Genomic DNA, 24165 nt, shown 5'->3' with positions numbered 1-24165 from the left:
CAGGGTCCAGGGAGAGCGGATGTAGTGAATGCGGGGAGAGCGGATATAGTGAATGTGGGGAGAGCGGATATATTGAATGCAGGGTCCGGAGAGAGCGGATATAGTGAATGAGGGGAGAGCGGATATAGTGAATGTGGGGAGAGCGGATATAGTGAATGCGGGGTCCGGGGAGAGCGGATATAGTGAATACAGGGTCTGGGGAGAGCGGATATAGTGAATGCGGGGTCCGGGGAGAGCGGATATAGTGAATGTGGGGAGAGCGGATATAGTGAATGCGGGGTCCGGGGAGAACGGATATACTGAATGTGGGGTCCGGGCAGAATGGATATAGTGAATGCAGGGTCCGGGTAGAACGGATATAGTGAATGCGGGGTCCGGGGAGAGCGGATATAGGGAATGCGGGGTCCGGGGAGAGCGGATATAGTGAATGCAGGGTGCGAGGAGAGCGGATATAGTGAATGCGGGGTCCGGGGAGAGCAGATATAGTGAATGCGGGGTCCGGGGAGAGCGGATATAGTGAATGCGGGGTCTGGGGAGAGCGGATATAGTGAATGCAGGGTCCGGGAGAACGGATATAGGGAATGCGGGGTCCGGGGAGAGCGGATATAGGGAATGCGGGGTCCGGGGAGAGCGGATATAGTGAATGCAGGGTCCGGGGAGAGCGGATATAGTGAATGCAGGGTCCGGGGAGAGCGGATATAGTGAATGCAGGGTCCGGGGAGAGCGGATATAGTGAATGCAGGGTCCGGGGAGAGCGGATATAGTGAATGCCGGGTGCGGGGAGAGTGGATATAGTGAATGCCGGGTGCGTGGTTTAGTAACACTTCAAGGTTTTCTGCTGTTCTCTACATAATCTGTCATTGTTACATGTTTTGTATGTGGGGATATTTATGATCAGATTTTTATATTTATGGTTTCAATGGCATATCATTTTATTTTCCTGCCGTAGATCTCTTCCTCACAACGCTGGCAAGCAACAAAGACATTCAGTTTGAGACTTGGGAAAACCAGGTAAGAAACAGATTGAAATGGATTGCTTAAAATGAAATCGGTATTAAACCCCAAACCAAAAATGTAATATATAGCAGCTTAACAATCATTAGATATGGTGGCTGCATTAATTTTTTTTTCCAGGATCCTTTTTCTCCAATCCAGCCAGTAACACACCTTCTGTATTAGAGCGGCCCCACTCTGGACAAAGGAGCACAGGGGGCATCTTTGAACAATAGCATTGTCAGTCTTGGCGGAAGGGAGTGTTAGATGTACTAACAGACATAGATACACTAACAAACTGAAGCCAAACTCCAGATAACACTTTATAAGCAGTTACAGCAGACAGTTAAATATAAGCTAATCATTGTAAGCACCCTTGTCAGTGGTAAATGGTTTGTCTCATCCCTGTAGCTGCAAGAGAACTTTTCTGTTGAAAAACAGAAACAACCTCAGACCTTTCCTCTGGCCTCCAAAGCATCAGATCAAGCTGAGGTCGGTTTGATCAGATGCTTTCACAAGCCGATAACGGCTTGTTTACATGAAAGTGATGAAATCCTCATCGTTTCCGGTTTTAGACATCACAAGGTAGGAGGAACAACATCCATTCCTCTTACTGTGTCCTCAGGAACCGGATGCCTCCTGTTGCATCCTTACTGGGCTCCCTGATGGGACTGGAGAGCCCAGTGAAGGCAGCTGCGGAGGCAGTGGGGGACCTTCTTCTACAACCTGTAAAAGTCATCTAGCGGCTTTATGGCCACTCAGATTACTTTTACATAAAAGATTTGCTGGCCCTACCAGGATTATAACTGCTGTCATGATCCTCCTGGTATATCCATCAATCCATATATCATAGTTCATAATCCCCCAAGGTACCAGTGCATTAAAAATAAAGTGCATGAATGTCCAGATCTTGATTAAATTAAAAACCAAAAGTACATAACAGATACATGTCATAAAGTCCATCCATTATTGTGCCACCGATGCTGTGATGGAATACTGGACCGCACCTCAGAATGAGAAACCACCACCTTACCAAAAAATTGCCCCCACACTAAAGGAGGTTAAACCAGTTGGGTTCTATACTCTTCCCAAACACAACACCTCCGAATCTGATGGATCTCCTCTTGATGATACTACAGATGACCTCCGCTTCTCACAGTCTCATCCATAAGAACAGCATCAGTGTCATTGATAAAAAAAATAAAAAAACAAAACCATGCCCCAATATCTTCCACAAAACAACTGTAATATTGTCAGGGCTCCCCGGGTATGACCAGAGGTGTGTGACTGACGCAGGGAAACGCAGACTTCAGATATGTTATAAACAATATAATTTATTAACACTAACAATACAAACATAAACGCAGTGCAATACTAAAACATAACACAGTGCAAACAAACCAAACCAACCACCCACAGATGACAGTACATACAATGCAAGCGTCGTCAGGCAGGCCGGGTCAATATCAATCGGGCAGGTAGGTACAGGGGGAGCAAGCGGAGAATGGTCGGGGTCACAAGCCAGGTTCAGCAGGTAGCGGGCAGCGTGGTACAGAGGGTCAGGCAGAGGGATGGTCAGGAACGAGTCGGGGTCAGAGCAGGAGAAGTCAGCAGAGGTCCAGATCAGGCAGGGTCAGCAACAAGACAGAAACAGGAACAGGATGCAGGAACAAGATATAGGGCCCAGGAAAAACACACACCAAGGCAGAGTCTGCAGGTCTGGCCATCCCTTAAATACACCAGTATAAGCAGTTTCAGGTGTTTGGCTGGCTGCAAGGTTGAGTCTCTGATTGCTGGGAGCACCCGCTGGCCAGCCCTGGTACTGCAGCCCATAAGGCAGGCGAGTCCCACCATTGCTGGCCAGTCCATTCCTGACAAATATACTTATGCGGTACTCACAAACAGGCATGTAATAATTGCGGCACCCCTGGAATTATTAATAATTGCGGAACCCACGGTGTGCGTGATGACATCACAAAATAGGCTCTGCCCTACACGTTTCGTGGCAACCCACTTCTTCAGGGGACCAGGTCCCCTGAAGACATGCAAGAAAAAAGACAAATACAATTAGCGCAAAAACTGACACCATGCAAATTAGTTAAAGAATAGTCCATAAAGTCCAATGATTAGGGCTGCAGAAAGGTCCATGGGGCACTAGGGCAAGCTTCCTATAGTAGTGTAGCAGATCTCTGTGTAAATGGAAAAGAAAAGAAGCGCCTCTAAGTGCAGTACGAACCACTTTTAATAAGTATCAAATGTAAAACAACTCACATATATTCGTAGTATAACAAGCTGATGAGGTGCAGTCTCATGGAGGTAGAGGAATGGCTGTGTCCTGGCTTTGACAGGAGAAAAGAGGCGGTCGGCATGTGGAGATGTAACGGAACCAGACCCCGACTGCACTAGGGTATTTCCGTTAGACTCCCGCTTTCATGTCTGAACTCAGATCCACGGACACCACCGCTGACCAAACAAGACTAGACGCCACCTGTTATGATCCGCCAGGTGGTGCCTCTGGCTGCCCACTTGACAGACCTACCCAAAGCGTGGAGTCTAAGTCCCGGTCTGTGCTTTCACGAGGGCCCCTGATGGTGGGGATGGACTTGTGACAGACCAGGACCAGGTCACGACCTCTGAGCAGGCCCACCAGTGGCAGTGAGAACCTCCGGGGATGTATAGGTACTGGGAGAGCCAGATGTGAGGAGGCCGACAGGACCTAGCAGGATGGATCACGAGCAGTGGTCCCGTGGGGTAAGCGAGGTACAGAATCGGCAGGCGGAGAGTAGTCAGGTCACACGCAGGGTCAGCAGGATAAGTCAGTCCGCAGATAGGTCAAACAAGCCGGGAGTCAGGAGGGGAGAAGGCAGAGTAGTCAGGACAATCCGGGTCAAACACAGGAGAAGGGAGCGTAGTCAGGGCAATCAAGGTCAATATCACAGGTTCAGGAACTCAGGATCACAGATAGACCTTGCGGCAATCTGTGACAGTACAGGGCATCTTTATATATCGCGCCCTGCACTGTCATTGGCTGCCCAGGTCGCGCCCCCGGGCTGTCATTGGCCGCCCAAGGCGTGCCCGCGGCTCCTACTGCGCATGTGCGGCGTCCTGTCAGCCGCGGCCCGCCGGGACCTGGTGCTTGCGTCCCGGCGTGAGCCGCCGCTAATGCGCGTGCGCCGGGGGAGGTGCCGCGGCGGTCCCTGACACCACCAGTCTGTATAAACATGGAACTCTTTATTTTAAATGCAAACAGGATTTTTATACAATACACGCTGAGACTGATCACATGATCATATGCAAAGGCAGCTATATACAGAAACAGACTTAACACTCTAAACAGTAAGTTAATTAGGGTTGCTATCTGGGTGATCCAAACAAAAGGTGAATGGGAATTCACACCTAGACAATGGTTGGATGAATTGGAGGAGCAGACGGTCCGGCTCCTTCAATTCACATGTCTAGTTAGAATCAACAACCAGGAATAGTCTTCATATAGCTGATAAATATTACTGTCATATCTGAAGTAATTCCAACTGCATTCTTAGCGTCCATTAGTCACCCTGTGCCCCTAAGAGACACAGGGTGACTTACACATAAGAGGGATATGGGGAGCTGAGACAGAGGTCTCCTCACCTCTCGAAAGTGAGCTGTGTTCCATGGGTCCCCCACCCAAAGTGACTCCCGTCACAGGAGACTCCTGAAGATGGCGTCTGAAATGCACGTTGAGGCGCGACGTCAGCGTGATGACGTCAGGGACCAGCATGCATAGCAACGCGTTTCAGAGCATGCGCTAACCTCTAAGGGTGGAAGCGCGCTCCTTTGTCAAGCTCCTGTAGACATGGGTTGCCAAGAAACATGTAGGGAGGAGCCTATTTCTTGACATCATCGTGCATATCGCTCTTGCACGGGTGTTGCCATTATTACAAACATGCTACGTGCACTTTATGTGCTCACTCTGCACTACACTGTGTTGGCAAAGCTGAGTAACTACCACACCCCTCAGCACAAGGATCTTCACAAAGGCATGTATTGCAATGAAGAAAAGAGGGCTCATCTTAACCACTTGCCGTCCGGCCGCTGTTTATAAACGGCAGGATGGTGGCAGTCCAGGGGCGGGTTGTCGTTCATAAACGGCACCCGCATTTTCAAGCTGTGCGCACTCCCTGGGAGCACGCAGCACCGCTATCCGGTGCCCGCTGTGTCCTCCGGACACAGTGGAACACCGATCGTTGTATGGGACCTCTGTGTGAGGCCCGATCATGTGATCATTGATTGGCCAATCAGTGATCACATGCAGAGTAGTAATTAAGATGTCACTTCTGGCATCATTGCTTACTACATGTGAAATCTGTGAATGATCACAGAGGTCACATGGTACAAAGCTATTCACACCAGCCTTGTATCATGTGACAAGCTGTGACCAATCACAGCTCACACAGCATTTCTCAATGGCTGCAAGAATGCAGCCAGAGAGGAGAAATGATTGCTTTTACATCCTTTATGGGTGTAAAAGCAATCCGTGCAAAAAAAAAAAAAAAACATCACCCCCCCACATGGTGACACTGTACTGCTAGGGTGACCGTATGGAAAAAAAAAACCCCATAAATAATAATATAAAAAATAAAAATGTAAAAAAGTTTTTTAAATTATAATTTTTGGTTATAAACTAATTTGGGTTTTTTTTTTTTACTAAAAATATAACTGAATACATTTTGGCCAAGATTTATGATGAAATATATATTTGCTAAATTTTAAAAGAAAAACACTTTTTTCAAAATTTTTGGACTTTTTCATCTACATAGCAAAAAAAATAAAAATCCCAGCGGTGAATAAAGACCACCAAAATAAAGCTTTATCTGTCTCAAAAAAATGCTAAAAATATCATATGGGTACAGTGTTGCATGACCGCGCAATTATCATTCAAAGTGTGATAGTGCTGAAAGCTGAAAATTGGCCTGGACAGGAAGGGGGTGAAAGTGTCCGGACTGGAAGGGGGTGAAAGTGTCCGGTCTGGAAGGGGGGGAAAGTGTCCGGACTGGAAGGGGGTGAAAGTGTCCGGACTGGAAGGGGGTGAAAGTGTCCGGACTGGAAGGGGGTGAAAGTGTCCGGACTGGAAGGGAGGAAAGTGTCCGGACTGGAAGGGGGGGGAAAGTGTCCGGACTGGAAGGGGGTGAAAGTGTCCGGACTGGAAGGGGGTGAAAGTGTCCGGACTGGAAGGGAGGAAAGTGTCCGGACTGGAAGGGGGGGAAAGTGTCCGGACTGGAAGGGGGGGAAAGTGTCCGGACTGGAAGGGGGTGAAAGTGTCCGGACTGGAAGGGAGGAAAGTGTCCGGACTGGAAGGGGGGGGAAAGTGTCCGGACTGGAAGGGGGGGGAAAGTGTCCGGACTGGAAGGGGGGGGAAAGTGTCCGGACTAAAAGGGGGGGGGAAGTGTCCGGACTAAAAGGGGGGGGGAAGTGTCCGGACCAAAGGGGGGGAAAGTGTCCGGACTGGAAGGGGGGGGAAAGTGTCTGGACAGGAAGGGGGTGAAAGTGTCTGGACTGGAAGGGGGTAAAAGTGTCCGGACTGGAAGGGGGGGAAAAGTGTCTGGACAGGAAGGGGGGGAAAGTGTCCGGACTGGAAGGGGGGGAAAGTGTCCGGACTGGAAGGGGGGGGAAAGTGTCCGGACTGGAAGGGGGGGGAGTGTCCGGACTGGAAGGGGGGGGGAGTGTCCGGACTGGGAGGGGGGGAAAGTGTCCGGACTGGAAGGGGGGGGAAAGTGTCCGGACTGGAAGGGGGTGAAAGTGTCCGAACTGGAAGGGGGGGAAAGTGTCCGGTTAGTAAGGGGGGGGGGAAAGTGTCCGGACTGGAAGGGGGGGAAAGTGTCCGGACTGGAAGGGGGGGAAAGTGTCCGGACTGGAAGGGGGGGAAAGTGTCCGGTTAGTAAGGGGGGGGGGGAAAGTGTCCGGACTGGAAGGGGGGGAAAGTGTCCGGTTAGTAAGGGGGGGGGGAAAGTGTCCGGACTGGAAGGGTGGAAAGTGTCCGGACTGGAAGGGGGGGAAAGTGTCCGGACTTGAAGTGGTTAGCAAGTTTGTTATTGAGTGCTGACTTCTGAGTTCACTGGGTCCCCCTCTGTTACCTTTTGGACTGCAAAGTCGTATTTAAACACCCTGCGCAACTGTTTGAAAAGGAAAGTGCAGGTAAAGCTACGAAAATGGTCTGACTGCATTTATTTCTCGAACTTTAAACAGACTTTAATATCCGCCTTTGGCTTTGCATTCACATATCATGTTATGGATCTGATTTAGATTTATTTCCTTTTTTTGAGACTTTTTTTTTTTTTTTTTTCTATGCTTGTGTGACATTTAAGGGGTTTGCACCTTCAGCTGGATACAAATTGCGACTGTGGAGAAACCTTGCCATTGGTAACGCGGGAATAAATAGTAAATTTAACTTAATTGCTTCTCATGTAGATTTTCGTGACTCACTATTAAAGCAATCACTCTGCCCTAATGCGTGCCCTCCGCAAGGCCCTGCTGAGCCCGTCAGCTGCTGGATGGAGGATGTGCCAGGATGCCGATATATTCACACTCAAAGCGTTTCTCCTTCGCAGGCTCGGCTGCGTTTAATATTCCGCTGCATGTTTTTTTCATCTCAGGCCCTCTTCATCTTTTTACACTAATGGCAACATGTTTCCCTGCAGAGACTTTCTGATTGCATTCACATTAATCAGGGCTAGGTAAAGAGGAACACATTGAGATGTGTAAAACTCAAGTGAGCCTGATTATATAACCCTTTTATTGCTGCTAGACAGCTTAATCTCTCCATCAAAGAGATGTTTTTCTTGCCAAAGAGCCCTAGGAGGCATGGCGGTAAAAGGAGGCTATCGATAGGAAACTGGAAATGGAGTGCATTAAAATGTTTGTTTAAAGGAAATCTGTCTGGAGAGAAATATGGAGGCCTGTCAGTTCTGACCTTCTATGGAAATGTGGGCCTGATATACTCTGGCTATGGCCATGGGCAACTACCCAGGGGTCAAATATTCGGTGAAAGAAGTCAGAACTGCTGATTTGCATACATTTTCCTTGGTAATACTAACATCAGAGTTAATATAAAAGCAGAAAAGCGAACGCTAAAACTGTAAGCTGCTATTGCACCAGAAAAGGAAACCAAAATCAACCTCCAAAGTAATCAGATAAATATAGGTGCAGCGCTAAAATAAAATACCAGAGTAAATCACTATAATGCACCATATGCAATAAATATGTATAAAATGATGTATAAAATCAAACGATTAATGGCATACTCATATCAGGTAACAAAGTGCAAATAAAGTGTTAATTAAATATCCACGATAAAGTGCTACTCAAGTGACAATCGTGAGCATGTAATGGGGCTAATGAATCCACGCGACAATCTATGACATATACCGTATTTTTCGCTCCATAAGACGCACCTAGGTTTTAGAGGCGAAAAACAATAAAAAAAATATTCTGAACCAATGGACTGCAGACACAGTACAGGGGATGACCAGAGACTGCGGACACAATACAGGAGATGACCAGAGACTGCGGACACAGTACAGGAGATGACCAGAGACTGCGGACACAGTACAGGAGATGACCAGAGACTGTGGACACAGTACAGGAGATGACCAGAGACTGCGGACACAGTACAGGAGATGACCAGAGACTGCGGACACAGTACAGGAGATGACCAGAGACTGCGGACACAGTGCAGGAGATGACCAGAGACTGCAGACAGTGCAGGGGATGACCAGAGACTGCAGACAGTGCAGGGGATGACCAGAGACTGTAGACAGTGCAGGGGATGACCAGAGACTGCGGACACAGTGCAGGAGATGACCAGAGACTGCAGACAGTGCAGGAAATTACCAGAGACTGCAGACAGTGCAGGGAATGACCAGAGACTGCAGACAGTGCAGGGAATGACCAGAGACTGTAGACAGTGCAGGGGATGACCAGAGACTGCAGACAGTGCAGGGGATGACCAGAGACTGCAGACAGTGCAGGGAATGACCAGAGACTGCAGACAGTGCAGGGAATGACCAGAGACTGCAGACAGTGCAGGGGATGACCAGAGACTGCAGACAGTGCAGGGGATGACCAGAGACTGCAGACAGTGCAGGGAATGACCAGAGACTGCAGACAGTGCAGGGAATGACCAGAGACTGCAGACAGTGCAGGGGATGACCAGAGACTGCAGACAGTGCAGGGGATGACCAGAGACTGCAGACAGTGCAGGGGATGACCAGAGACTGCAGACAGTGCAGGAGATGACCAGAGACTGCAGACAGTGCAGGAGATGACCAGAGACTGCTGACCTTTGGGGAGGGAGGGGGAGCGGGTACCTGAATTTGACAGGTACCCGCTCCCACTTCCGCGGAGTTGTCCTTCCCTCTTCTTCCCGGGCCGGCTTCTGTGACAGCCAGGTGCCCACTGCGCATGTGCTGCGCTTTGTGAATGGCCCGGCACCTTCTGGGACCTGTCATGTGTCCCAGAAAACACCGGACCATTCACAAAGCGCAGCACATGCGCAGTGGGCACCCGGCTGTCACAGAAGCCGGCGCGGGAAGACTGTGCAGCGATGGAGCGAGGAACAGGTAAGGTCCTGCAGGAGAGAACAGCTGAGCGGCCGGCCCGGTATTCTGACATGGTGGCGGCAGAAATACCGGACCGGCCGCTTTATATTCGCTCCATAAGACGCACTGACATTTTCCCCCCTTTTTTGGGGGGAAAAAAGTGCATCTTATGGAGCGAAAAATACGGTAAATGGCCACAAAATATTAATTGTGAAGATCCATCCAAAATGGTCTCTGGTAAGTGCTCCGTATACTTCTAATGATCATTCAGGTGATGTGCCAAGAATATGGTAAGATTGCGCACTCACCAGATGTGTAATCATAATATTCATTTGTGTATAGCCTCAGCCATCCTCCAGAATGGGCTTTGTAGTTGTATCAGCTCATGAAGAGCCAAAAAGAAGGATGACCATAGTGTAGTATGTTCAAAAAAGGAACCGTACGCAGTGACATCACGCCGTCGAGACCACGACGTTGGTCCGGCGGCCATCTTTAATACACATATGGTCAGTGTGTGGGTTTTTTTTTTTTTTTTGCTTTGTTCACCATACCTGAAATAAACAAATATTTTTTGAACATACTACACTATGGTCATCCTTCTTTTTGGCTCTTTATGAGCTGATACAACTACAGAGCCCATTCTGGAGGACGGCTGAGGTGCTGCAAATGACCCAGGGGAAAGGGATCTCTCTGACTGGACCAGGCTGTTTACATCATTAAGGGGACCTCCGGCTGACAACTTTATACACAAATGTGTATTATGATTACACATCTGGTGAATCCTAACGGTGTCGCAGCCAGGCAACTGGCATTTTCTGAAGGTGGTCAGCAATGGCAGCCCAGTGTATTTCTCATGAAACGTTTAAACAGTAACTCCAATTTTGGTGGGATAAGAGAAATAGCAAATAAAAAAATACCAGATTGTAAGCTCCGAGGATCAGGGCCCTCCTATCCCTCTTAGATTGTAAGCTCCGAGGATCAGGGCCCTCCTATCCCTCTTAGATTGTAAGCTCTGAGGATCAGGGCCCTCCTATCCCTCTTAGATTGTAAGCTCCGAGGATCAGGGCCCTCCTATCCCTCTTAGATTGTAAGCTCCCAGATTCAGGCCCTCCTATCCCTCTTGTATTGAACTGTATTGTTGCTGTATTGTCTCCCGTTATATTGTAAAGTGCTGAGCAAACTGTTGGTGCCATAAATCCTGTATAATAATAATAATAATAATATAAATCCTGTATAGTAATAATATAAATCCTGTATAATAATAATAATATAAATCCTGTATAGTAATAATATAAATCCTGTATAATAATAATAATAATATAAATCCTGTATAATAATATAAATCCTGTATAATAATAATAATAATAATAATAATATAAATCCTGTATAGTAATATAAATCCTGTATAATAATAATAATATAAATCCTGTATAGTAATAATAATAATAATATAAATCCTGTATAGTAATATAAATCCTGTATAGTAATATAAATCCTGTATAGTAATAATAGTAATGATAATAATACCAACATATACAATGGCAACACAAGCCATATTGTAATTGAATGTTGTTACAAATAATCTTTCCTTTTCAATTTGCAGCTGCTGTAAGTTTCTGTAAAATGCAATATGGCGACCTGGAGGCATTCTGTATGCAGATGGTATACAGAATGTCCCCCAGAATGTAATTTCCTGCTTGTGTGATTGGCTTGCAGAAGTCTGCCCTAAAATATGTCATATTTTGGCATCCCCTGCAACCAAAATGTTATTTTTGGTGAGATACTCCCACTCCCAGAGGGAAATCACATCAAAGGGGATGCAGACCCTGCCACTTTCCTCATTAGCGCCCTGCAGGTGCAGCAGCTGATTGATAATTATAAAGTCACTCCCATTCACATTGCACATGGACAAACTTGAAACAAATGGCTATTTCTTCAGAATAACAAAAGGTAGGAAGCTGCAATGTTTGTTAAAATTCCTGCAATATACAGAGATCACCCGGAGGGGGGGGGGGAGGAGTTTTTTTCTCAACAAAAGTGTAGTTACTTTTTAAAGCTGAGGTTTATTCAGCTTATTTTTTTACTTTCCCTGGTTCTTCATTTCCTCCTCATCAACAGGCTGATGCAGTTTTTTTATTAAAAGTTATTTATTTTCATTAAATACCTTAATTTTATGTTCAGTGGTGTCACCACTGGGTCTCTGTGCTTCTTTGAGCAATGAAGACAGATCATGGGTGGTAGGAGGGGCCGGCAGGGTGCTGTACATAGCTTCCTGAAAACATTCTAGCACCCTGCCTCAGTACTCCTCTCAAGAAGCCTCAGTCCTGATGCAAGCAGTGGGCTGGCTCCTAGGAGGCTTTGTGCAAATATCAGAATTCCTTGAGGATTCCAACAGTAAGTCAGCAGCTCAGCTCCCCCCTCCCAGTAATGAATCAGAAGATCAGCTCACCCTTCTCCCCTCTTCCATTAATGAATCAGAAGATCAGGTCACCCTTCTCCCCTCTTCCAGTAATGAATCAGAAGATCAGGTCACCCTTCTCCCCTCTCCCAGTAATGAATCAGAAGATCAGCTCATCCTTCTCCCCTCTTCCAGTAATGAATCAGAAGATCAGGTCACCCTTCTCCCCTCTCCCAGTAATGAATCAGAAGATCAGCTCATCCTTCTCCCCTCTTCCAGTAATGAATCAGAAGATCAGCTCACCCTTCTCCCCTCTTCCATTAATGAATCAGAAGATCAGGTCACCCTTCTCCCCTCTTCCAGTAATGAATCAGAAGATCAGGTCACCCTTCTCCCCTCTTCCAGTAATGAATCAGTAGATCAGCTCACCCTTCTCCCCTCTTCCATTAATGAATCAGAAGATCAGCTCACCCTTCTCCCCTCTTCCAGTAATGAATCAGAAGATCAGGTCACCCTTCTCCCCTTTTTCAGTAATGAATCAGAAGATCAGCTCACCCTTCTCCCCCTTCCAGTAATGAATCAGAAGATCAGCTCACCCTTCTCCCCTCTTCCATTAGTGAATCAGAAGATCAGCTCACCCTTCTCCCCTCTTCCAGTAATGAATCAGAAGATCAGCTCACCCTTCTCCCCTCTTCCAGTAATGAATCAGAAGATCAGCTCACCCTTCTCCCCCCTCCCAGTAATGAATCAGAAGATCAGCTCACCCTTCTCCCCCCTCCCAGTAATGAATCAGAAGATCAGCTCACCCTTCTCCCCTCTTCCAGTAATGAATCAGAAGATCAGCTCACCCTTCTCCCCTCTTCCAGTAATGAATCAGAAGATCACCTCACCCTTCTCCCCTCTTCCAGTAATGAATCAGAAGATCAGCTCACCACCCTTCTCCCCTCTTCCAGTAATGAATCAGAAGATCAGCTCACCCTTCTCCCTCCCAGTAATGAATCAGAAGATCAGCTCACCACCCTTCTCCCCTCTTCCAGTATTGAATCAGAAGATCACCTCACCCTTCTCCCCTCTTCCAGTAATGAATCAGAAGGTCACCTCACCCTTCTCCCCTCTTCCAGTAATGAATCAGAAGATCAGCTCATCCTTCTCCCCTCTTCCAGTAATGAATCAGAAGATCAGCTCACCCTTCTCCCCTCTTCCAGTAATGAATCAGAAGATCAGGTCACCCTTCTCCCCTCTTCCAGTAATGAATCAGTAGATCAGCTCACCCTTCTCCCCTCTTCCATTAATGAATCAGAAGATCAGCTCACCCTTCTCCCCTCTTCCAGTAATGAATCAGACGATCAGGTCACCCTTCTCCCCTCTTCCATTAATGAATCAGAAGATCAGCTCACCCTTCTCCCCCTCTTCCAGTAATGAATCAAAAGATCACCTCACCCTTCTCCCCTCTTCCAGTAATGAATCAGAAGATCAGCTCACCCTTCTCCCCTCTTCCATTAATGAATCAGAAGATCAGCTCACCCTTCTCCCCTCTTCCAGTAATGAATCAGAAGATCAGGTCATCCTTCTCCCCTCTTCCAGTAATGAATCAGAAGATCAGCTCACCCTTCTCCCCTCTTCCAGTAATGAATCAGAAGATCAGCTCACCCTTCTCCCTCCCAGTAATGAATCAGAAGATCAGTTCACCCTTCTCCCCTCTTCCAGTAGTAACTTGAGGCTCAGCTAAGATCAAGTAACCTATGTGAGATGAAGTAACAATTCTATAGTAGGAATTGATGTTATTAGAAATGCCTGGTGACTGGTCCTCCTCAATACAAGGATAGCGATATTACAGCAATATGTACGATGTCGTCACTAATGCAATATGTGATGAATTAGGCGATTTGAGTGTGGCTCAGTTTGTCAGTTTCTTTCATAAAACAATGTTCCCTTCACAAAGGATAAAATAATTTTGTAGACATTTGATCACAGCGTGTGTTATTGGTTCCTGGACATCGTTTTTCACTCGCTCACTATGACGGATAGAGCATTCTGTATTACAGGCTTGTTTATCCTCAGAATTCTCCTTCCTAATAAATCCTTTTTTTCTTTATTACAGGGAGGCAATTTCTCCGGAGTCACGTCCCTCGTTACGAAGCCTAAAGATGCCAAGATGGTCGGACAGTCCGTCTTTGCTGACTTTGGTACGTTAAGAGTTCATTCCCTTGCATAAGGCCTCATGCACATGGACGTATTACAGCGTACGCAGTCTGCGCGGGTGTACAGCCCTGAGCGCACATTGTCTGTGTTTGGGGCCCTGCACCCACACGAATGTCAAATTAGGAGCAGCGTCTGTGTCCGCGCAGCTACTGCATCCTGGTTGACATGCATGGGACTGCCTGAGTGGGGATGCACACAACACCTGTGCACCCCCCGTACAGGTAAACATAGCCCTCTATGGGTGTATGCTGTAGTACACCCATGTGACTAAGGCCTAAACAATGATGCAAAGAGCAGTTTCAGGCAATATTCAAAGATTTCTTAATATTGTCCAGTAAACACTGCAAGTGTGCTAAAGCTGCGTTCAGGGATTTACACAAGTGCATGAATTTAAGCAAGCACAGCATACACTATACTGCCAGAAGTATTAGGACACTCCTACAAATCATGTGATTCAGGTGTTCCAATCCCCTCCATGGCCACAGGTGTATACAATCAAGCCCCTAGGCATGCAGACTGCTTCTTCAAACATTGGTGAAAGAATGGGTCGCTCTCAGGAGCTCAGTGACTCCAAGCGTGGTCCTGTGATAGGTGGCCACCTGTGCAATAAGTCCATCCGTGACATTTCCTGGCTACTAAATATTCCACGCTCAACTGTTAGTGGGATTATAACAAAGTGGAAGCAACTGGGAACAACAGCCACCAAGTGGTAGGCCACGTCACATGACAGAGCGGGGCCAGCCCATGATGAAGCGCAGATGTCGCCAACTGTCTGCAGAGTCAATAGCTAAAGACCTCCAAACTTGATGTGGCCTTCAGATGAGCTCAACAACAGAGCGTAGAGAGCTTCATGGAATGGGTTTCCATGGCCGAGCAGCTGCATCCAATCCTTCCATCACTAAGTGCAATGCAAAGCATCGGGTGCTGTGGTGTAAAGCACACCGCCACTGGACTCTAGAGTAGTGGAGAAGTGTTCTCTGGAGTGACCAATCACACTTCTCTATCTGGCAATCTGATGGACATGTCTGGGTTTGGTGGTTTCCAACAGAACGGTACTTGCCTGACTGCATTGTGCCAAGTGTAAAGTTTGGTGGAGGGGGATTATTGTGTGGGGTTGTTTTTCAGGGGTTGGGCTTGGCCCCCTAGTTCCAGTGAAGGGAACTCTTAAGGCGACATTTTGGACAATTTCATGCTCCCAACTTTGTGGGAAGAGTTTGGGGATGGCCCCTTCCTGTTCCAACATGACTGCGCACCAGTGCACAAAGCAAGGTCCATAAAGACATGGAGGAGCCAGTTTGGGGTGGAGGAACTTGACTGGCCTGCACAGAGTCCCGACCTCAACCCCATAGAACACCTTTGGAATGAATTAGAGCGGAGACTGCGAGCCAGGCCTCCTCCCCCGACATCAGTGCCTGACCTGACAAATGTGCTTCTGGAAGAATGGTCCAACCTTCCCATAGACACCCTCCTAAACCTTGTGGACGGCCTTCCCAGAAGAGTTGAAGCTGTTATAGCTGCAAAGGGCAGAGCCAACCCAATATTGAACCCTATGGAGTAAGACTGGGATGCCATTACAGTTCATGTGCGTGGAGAGGCAGGGGGCCCAATAATTTTGGCAATATATTGTATATTAGATTTCCATTGTTTGCAGGCATTTTTCTACCCCTCTTGTTTTGGGGCTGGGCCATCCCAGGGTGTTCCCATGGGCTAAGCAGGCATCCACTTATATACCCCCTGGACAATATGGGGTGGTCCGCATACTGTGGAGGGTATATCTCATTATAACTATGGATGGACAGCTTTGTTAAGCTTGATCATATAAGGTTCTGATTAAGTGGGGTAAACCACTAAAGGTTCTTGACCACTATATGTGACACCGCTGGGACCTACCCACATCAATGTGATTATTATATATGATAAAGTCCTGCTTGTTTTTAATTCTGTAGTTATCTATTGACTTTTTGTAAGATTTGTAATAAAGAATGTCTTTTATGAGATACACTGCTCAGCATAAATGAGTACACCCCAACAGATTTGTCAGAAAACCATTACTTTCCTTTCAGAATCAACATTTTCTATGGGACACTATACTACAAAATCCTCCTACAAATGCCGGCCATTGATTGCAAACAAGATTTGTTCATTTACACACACAGAAAAAGTATTTTTCCTAACAAATTGATCCAAGACCATGTTGCAAAAATCAATACACTCCAATGGCAGTCTTAGGAGCAAAGCTAAATTTTAAGCAAAATCCTAATTAACAGGAATTCAACTACAGGTGAGTCTGATTCATTAAACAGGTGTCCAGCAGACTGGTGATTATAAAAGGGTGTTACTTAACAAAGAAAATCCCTCCCATTTCATGCTGTCAGCAGTGGCACCACATGGAAGAAATATGTCACAAGGCCTGAGAAAGACAATCATTTCTTTACACAAGACAGGTGAAAGCTACAAGAAGATCAGCAAAGCTTTACTTATCAGTCCGAATACTGTAGCAAAAATGATAGAATAATTTAACAAAGATGGAACTGCAACCTTCTCACAGAGACGTCCAGGCTGTCCATGGCAGTTAACACCTCAAGAGGAGCATCTTTTGATGAGAAGGGTTGAAGAAAATTGCAATGCATGTTCACTGCAGTTAGCCAAAGAAGTAGAAAACCAAACTGGGGTGATTTTTTTTTCTGTGACACAATACTCTGCAGAGGAATGGCATGCATGGGGGTCGTCCATGAAGGAAGCGTCTCCTAGAGCCCATGCACAAAAAAGCCCACCTAGAATGTGCCAGGGCCCATGCTGAAAAAGAAACAGACTACTGGGACTCTAGTGATGAGACCAAGATAAATGTTTTTGGAACTGAAGGCTTCAAAACTGTATGGCGTCAAAAAGGTGAGGAGTACAAAGAAAAATGCATGATGCCTACAGTAGAACATGGTGGTGGCAGTGACCTTCTGTAGGGCTGCATGAGTGCTGCCGGTGTCGGGGAGCTGCATTTCATTGACGGTATCATGAATTCACAGGTGTGCTGCTCTATATTGAAAGAGAAGATGCTACCATCACTTCGTGCCCTTGGTCATCATGCACTTTTCCAACACGACAATGATCCAAAACACACATCTAAAGCCACTGTTGCATTTCTGAAGAAGAACCTCGTGAAAGTGATTCAGTGGCCAAGTATGTCTCCTGATCCGAACTCAATCCAACATCTATGGGGAATTCTGAAGAGACAAGTTGAGCCTCACTCTCCATCCAGCATCCAGGCTCTAAACGAGGTCATTCTTGAAGAATGGAAAAAGATCGATGTTGTAATATGTCGCCAATTTGTTCATTGTATGCCTGGAAGACTTGGTGCTGCACTTACAAATCATGGAGGTCAAACAGAATGTTAAATGGAGGAGTTTTTGTTGTGGGGTGTATTCATTTTTGCATCAACTAATTTGAGTAAAACGGATGATTTTGTCATCCAAGTTATATTATTAATCTTACTTTCATACAATGAGCTGAACAAATGTTCTATATTATGCAGTTTTGTCAAAATTTTGGAAATTATTTGTTCTTGCATGGCAAGACCACTTACTGTTATCTCACGTATATATTCTTATTATTATAGCCAAATTTACCACCCTAACTCCTCCCACAGTTTTTACAATACATAGACAGTAATATACCGAAACGTGCAGATTGTTCCCGATTGGTGTGCTATTACTTTGTGGAACGTTTTTCCGAATGGTTCACGAAATATCACCGTTTTTGTGGTGAAATTGGTCCCATAGGAATGAATGGTGGAATGTTCAAAACTAGAGGGGGAGCTGACAAAACCTTTTCACAGTTACTCCGCCCACTCCACCCAGTTACTCCGCCCACTCCAGTTGTAGACCACTGGTGGAGGCAAGAACACTTCACACAATTTCCCCAGAAATTGTAGCTTTTCTAGTTGTTCCTGTGTTCACTGAGATATTGATACATTTCAAAAGGGGTGTACTCATTTATGCTGAGCACTGTCGGTTTGTGACTATTTTGAATCCCAATGGAGTATTCAAAGTCTCATTTATTTTTAGTTTCTTCCTCTGGTATGACCCCCTTTGAAGAACACTCTCACAGGCTGCCCGTCATCCACATAGGGTTGTCGCAGCAACCCAGCAAGTAGCCTGGATGCGCTCGTAGTCTGAGCCGGGGGTAACTACTGGATCTATATCATCTAGCCTGTTACCCTGCTTAGCTGTTGATAGAAGGCCTAGAAGACTTGAAGGAAAAAAACAAAAAAGATTTCCCTGCAAAAAAAAGAGAACTAAGATTCCTAGTATGGAGCCTAGGTCCTTACTCCTGGACACTAGGAAGAAAACAGCTGCCCTTTGCAGTTGGGGGCTTGGCCACCATCAGGAGCCTCTCCTAGGTTGTGCTTTCCTTTTTTTTCTGCCTTGTATCCTACTCCTGAAGGTGGTGCCATAACCCAGTAGTCAAAGATCAAAAACTCTGCTATGTCCTTCAAAGAACTAAGAGAAAAGGATTTTACGGTGAGTACAAATATCAAAACAGCGTTGGATGATTTCACATCAGCATGCAGAGCTCTGATGTGAATTTTCATAAAGGGAGGGGAAAGGTCTGCTTTAACTGAAATAATGTTTCTTTATTGCTGTTAAGAGTTGCAGAAAGAGAAACAAATCTTGCTTTTGAAAGCGCCAACACACAGGAGCAGGGAGGTTTGCGCGGGGCCCCAGGTGTTTTCTCAGTAGGGTGAAAGTGTCAGAGGATTTGCGGAGGCTTTCTCGCCTCGCCGCTCTGCGTTTCCCGCTATAAAAATGGCTTTTTCTTTCTTTATTGCTGCCCTCAAGTTGTTATGAAGCCGAATGACTTATAAGAAACAATTCCGGAGTGGGTGCCAGCTCTCTCTTGTTTTAATCTGAACCTTGACAAGTATGACGGGAACATAGCTGAGGTCACCCGCGCTGATAGATTGTGCGCGTTATTAAGTGCAGCCTCCGCTTTATTGCTGCACATGATGAAGTTCTTGTAAGCCGCTCCTTCTGTAACGCGGGAAAAAGGGAAAAAAAAATCAATGTTTGGCGAGCCAGCCCTCCTGATTTAATTTCGCAGGGTCTGATCTGCTCTGACTCCCAGGTGTATTTAGAAAGGTACGGATACGGTAAACCTGTCACAAGCCTGGAAAATTCAAATTAGACTGATAATGAAAAATGTATAAGAAGAGATTACCGCCATACAAATCATATGTCACAACTATCAGTAGATGCAGACAGCCGAGTTATAGTCAATTTTTAGATTTCCCTTAAATGTCGAGCTTGGAATCGCCTTTCTCCTCCTGAGTCTCCTTATTGGTTTTTGAAGAATCCATCACATTAGATAAGCCTTTCTCAACCAAGGTGCCCAGGCACCCTGGGGTGCCTTGAGGTTTCTTCAGGGGTGCCTTGGCTAAAGGTCTAAAAATTGCCCAAAACCTGTATACAAGCCAGCGGGTGGATCAAGCCTGCTGTTTAGTTACACAAAGCCACAAGTTTTCATTGTGCACCATTACGACCTTCCAGCCGTCGGCGTCTTGACAACCAATGACATCGTCAGTTGATAAGGAGGATGTCAGCTGCCTGCACAGCATCCTTGTTTGAACCTCCCCCGCCCCTCTCCATCAGTGCTGGGGTCACATTAGCTCAGTGATGGAGAAAAACTGAGGGAGAAGAGAAACACTGGAATACTACTTACCCCCGTTTCACATCTTTGCGGGTGGTGCTGCTGCAGATCCTCATGAAAATCTGTGCAGCCGCACCACCCGCACAGAGAATTGCGGACCCATGGGCGGGTGCCATTAGTTCTAATGGCATGCCGCCCGCACTGGGAAACGCAACCGTACTGGGAACCGAGGTTCCCGTGCGGGCTGCGTTTTCCAAAGTAGTGCAGGGACTTCTTTCCCTGCGTGTCACGGGCACAGGAGTCATTCAAATGAATGGGCTCTCCTGCCCGTGCAAAACGCGGCCCGCACGGCCACATATATGTGAACCTAGGGTTAGAGTGCAAAAGTGCATTTCCTTTGGAAGAATAAATCACCGCTGATGTTGGGTGTCCTACATGTGTGGATGTTTCTGCTTTATATAAAGCTATTAGAATAGTTTTTCACATTTTAGAATGCGGTACCCTTTTAAAATGATGGACAGTCTGGAGGCACCCCATTTTAGAATGGGGTGCCTCGGGACTATCCATAATTTTAAAGGGTGCCTCAAGACTGTCCATAATTTTAAAGGGTGCCTCAAGACTGTCAAAATTTTAAAGGGTGCCTTGATTGAAAAAAGGTCGAGAAACACTGCATTAGATTACTTAGCTGACCATACAAGACGAGACAGCACCAGATTTGTATTAAAACAGGAAATGAACTGCTTTATTTTAACACAGACACAAGATATATATCCAGGGCGGGGCAAAACATTTAGTAACAAGAGAAACACAGCAGACACCTCCCACCAAGCCAATACACATAAACACATACATCCCATAATAGTTTGCTCCCAAGCAAGACACAATAGAACAATGGGACCATGTGGCAGTAAACAATGAACAACCCCCACACCCCACCTATACATGTGTACTCAATAGCAGGACATTTCACCTTGTACCCCTAACAGGCACAGGGTGACTTACACATAATAGGGATATGGGGAGCTGAGACAGGGGTCTCCCCACCTCTCCAAAGGGGGCTGTGTTCCATGGGCCCCCCACCCAAAGTCACTCCCGTCACAATTACCAACAGATTTTTTTATGACTTCAGCTGCGGATACCTTATTTGATCATTCTATATGCATTTATTACTGTAGGCAATCCATACTTCTGTGTCTTTTCTTATATACAGTGTCTGCATAGCAGAGCTATACAAAGCAGTGTGCTTACAGTGAAATATACACACACAGCCCCCATAGTAAAACAGCACACAGTTAGCCCTTTGATTGCCCCAGATGTTAACCCCTTCCTGCCCAGTGCCATTAGTACAGTGTCAGTGCTTTTTATTAGCACTGATCAGTGTATTGGTGTCACTGGGGATGTCAGCAACACCAATTCAGTTCCCCCCCAGTGTCAGAATGCCCGCCACAGTGTAAAAAACATTTTTTTTTAAATTCCAATATATATACCGCCATTTGTAGATGCTCTAACTTACACGTACACCAATTTACACGTATTGGGATTTTTTTTTAGCAAAGACACGGAACAGAATACATTTTGGCCTAAATTTATGATGAAATTTTATTTAATTTTTTTTACTGGACGTGTTTAATAGCAAAAAGTCAAAAAAATTTTTTTTTTTTTTTTAAATTGTTGGTCTTTTTTTGTTTATAGCGCAAAAATAAAAACCGTAGAGGTGATCAAATACCACCAAAAGAAAGCTCTAGTTGCTGGAAAAAAGGACATAAACTTCATTTTGGGTGCAGTGTTGCATGACTGCGCAATTGTCAGTTAAATTAACGCAGCCCCGTAACGCAAAAAATGGCCTGGTCAGGAAGGGGGGGGGGAAATCCTCTGGTGAGCAAGGGGTTAAAGCGGAGTTCCACTCAACCTAACAAAAAATAAAAGCCAGCAGCTACAAAAACTGTAGCTGCTGACTTTTAAAAAACAGCCACTTACCTGTCCCTCAGTCCCGTGGTGTGTCCCCCGCAGCTCGTTTTACCGGCCGTCCTGTTTTCCAGGAGGCCGACATCTTCAGCGTGGGCACCCGGCTGTGACAGCTTGCAGCTTCACAGTCGGGTGCCCACTGCGCATGTGTGCGCTGAGCTTCATGAATGGTCCTGTAGTCTTCTGGGACCTTTCACATGTCCCAGAAGACTACAGGGTGAGAGGACACCTTCCGCTTCCGATTGCCTAGGCGATCGGACCAGAAGTGGGAGCAGGTACCTGTCAAATTCAGGTACCCGCTTCCCAAAGGTGCCATTCCTTAATGGGGAGCGGGGGAGCAGTCTTTAAAGCGGAACCTCCTCTTTTGGGTGGAGCTCTACTTTAAGCATTCAAGACATAAGTCCCTGAACATATACGACCCTTAACCACTTGCCGTCCGCCTGCTGTTTATAAACAGCAGGACGGTGACACTCCAGGGGTGGTTTGCCGTTCATAAACGGCACCCGCCATTTCTAGCTGTGCGCGCTCCCTTGGAGCACGCAGCACCGCGATTCGGTGCCCGCTGCCTTGGAGCACGCAGCACCGCGATTCGGTGCCCGCTGTGTCCTTCGGACACAGTGAAACACCGATCGTCGGACGGGACCTCTGTACGAGCTCCCGATCATGTGATCACTGATAGGTCAATCAGTGATCACATGCAAAGTAGTAAGCAAGATGTCACTTGTGACATCATTGCTTACTACGTGTGAAATCTGTGAATGATCACAGAGGTCACATGGTACAAGGCTATTCACAACAGCCTTGTACCATGTGACAAGCTGTGACCAATCACAGCTCACTCAGTAGTTCTCAATGGCTGCAAGAATGCAGAGAGAAAGAGAAATGATTGCTTTACATCCTATATGGGTGTAAAAGCAATCACTGTAAAAAAAAAAAAAGAAAAAAATCTTCATCACCCCCCACAAGTAGTACAGTGTCACCATGGTGATACTGTACTGCTAGGGTGACGGTATGTAAAAAAAAAAAAAAAATAATATAAAAATGTAAAAAAAATGTTTAAAAATTATAATTTTTGGTTATAAACTAATTTGGCTTATTTTTTTTTTACTAAAAAGATAACAGAATACATTTCGGCCAAGATTTATGATGAAAGATTATTTATTTGCAAAATTTTATAAGAAAAACACTTTTTTCCAAAATTTTTGGACTTTTTCATTTACATAGCACAAAAAAAAAATCCCAGCGGTGAATAAATACCACCAAAATAAAGCTTTATCTGTCTCAACAAAATGGTAAAAAATTCATATGGGTACATTGTTGCATGACCGCGCAATTGTCATTAAAAGTGTGATGGTGCTGAAAGCTGAAAATTGCCCTGGACAGGAAGGGGGGGGAAAGTGTCCGGACTGGAAGGGGGGGGAAGTGTCCGGACTGGAAGGGGGTGAAAGTGTCCGGACTGGAAGGGGGTGAAAGTGTCCGGACTGGAAGGGGGTGAAAGTGTCCGGACTGGAAGGGGGCAAAGTGTCTGGACTGGAAGGGGGGAAAGTGTCTGGACTGGAAGGGGGGAAAGTGTCTGGACTGGAAGGGGGGAAAGTGTCTGGACTGGAAGGGGGGAAAGTGTCCGGACTGGAAGGGGGGAAAGTGTCCGGACTGGAAGGGGGGGGAAAGTGTCCGGACTGGAAGGGGGTGAAAGTGTCCGGGCTGGAAGGGGGGGAAAGTGTCCGGGCTGGAAGGGGGGGAAAGTGTCCGTACTGGAAGGGGGGGGAAAGTGTCCGTACTGGAAGGGGGTGAAAGTGTCCGGACTGGAAGGGGGGGAAAGTGTCCGGGCTGGAAGGGGGGGAAAGTGTCCGTACTGGAAGGGGGGGGAAATTGTCCGGACTGGAAGGGGGGGGAAGTGTTCGGACTGGAAGGGGGGGAAAGTGTCCGGACTGGAAGGGGGGGAAAGTGTCCGGACTGGAAGGGGGTGAAAGTGTCCGTACTGGAAGGGGGGGGAGTGTCCGGACTGGAAGGGGGGGAAAGGGTCCGGACAGGAAGGGGGTGAAAGTGTCCGGACTGGAAGGGGGTGAAAGTGTCCGGACTGGAAGGGGGGGAAAGTGTCCGGACTGGAAGGGGGGGAAAGTGTCCGGACTGGAAGGGGGGGAAAGTGTCCGGACTGGAAGTGGGGAAAGTGTCCGGACTGGAAGTGGTTAATGTGAATACCATTGGGAACAGCGTCCAGCCACATACAACTGCAGTGTATTTCAGACTGTCATTGATTTTAACAGGCTGCCGGCAGGGGACTATATGCAGCACCTGTGCCTCCCCGTAAACCCCAAAACAAGCCAAACTGCTCATGCATCTGATCCCCAGTTCTAACAAAAAATAAATAAATAAAGATGTCTGCCGCATTGC

At 46.6% G+C, this 24165-nt stretch overlaps 1 protein-coding gene across 1 annotated transcript in view; it reads left to right on the top strand.

The window, feature by feature from the left end:
• Positions 1-949: 949 nt before the first annotated feature.
• ITFG1 (integrin alpha FG-GAP repeat containing 1) overlaps positions 950-24165 on the top strand; it is a gene marked incomplete at its 5' end in the record, with an annotated part of 284615 nt that continues 261399 nt past the window's right edge. Inside the window, 2 exons of the mRNA XM_089665615.1 lie at positions 950-1011; positions 14069-14153. Of these exons, the coding sequence (XP_089521741.1) occupies positions 950-1011; positions 14069-14153 (147 nt within the window). The remainder of the gene's footprint in view (positions 1012-14068; positions 14154-24165) is intronic.

The sequence above is a fragment of the Staurois parvus genome, unplaced genomic scaffold (assembly GCF_062004578.1).
Source record: "Staurois parvus isolate SC_StPar_1 unplaced genomic scaffold, SC_StPar_1.0 ptg002264l, whole genome shotgun sequence".
NCBI classification, from domain to species: Eukaryota; Metazoa; Chordata; class Amphibia; order Anura; family Ranidae; genus Staurois; species Staurois parvus.
The sequence above is the reverse complement of the archived record's forward strand: the minus strand, read 5'-3'. Positions and strand labels throughout refer to the sequence as shown.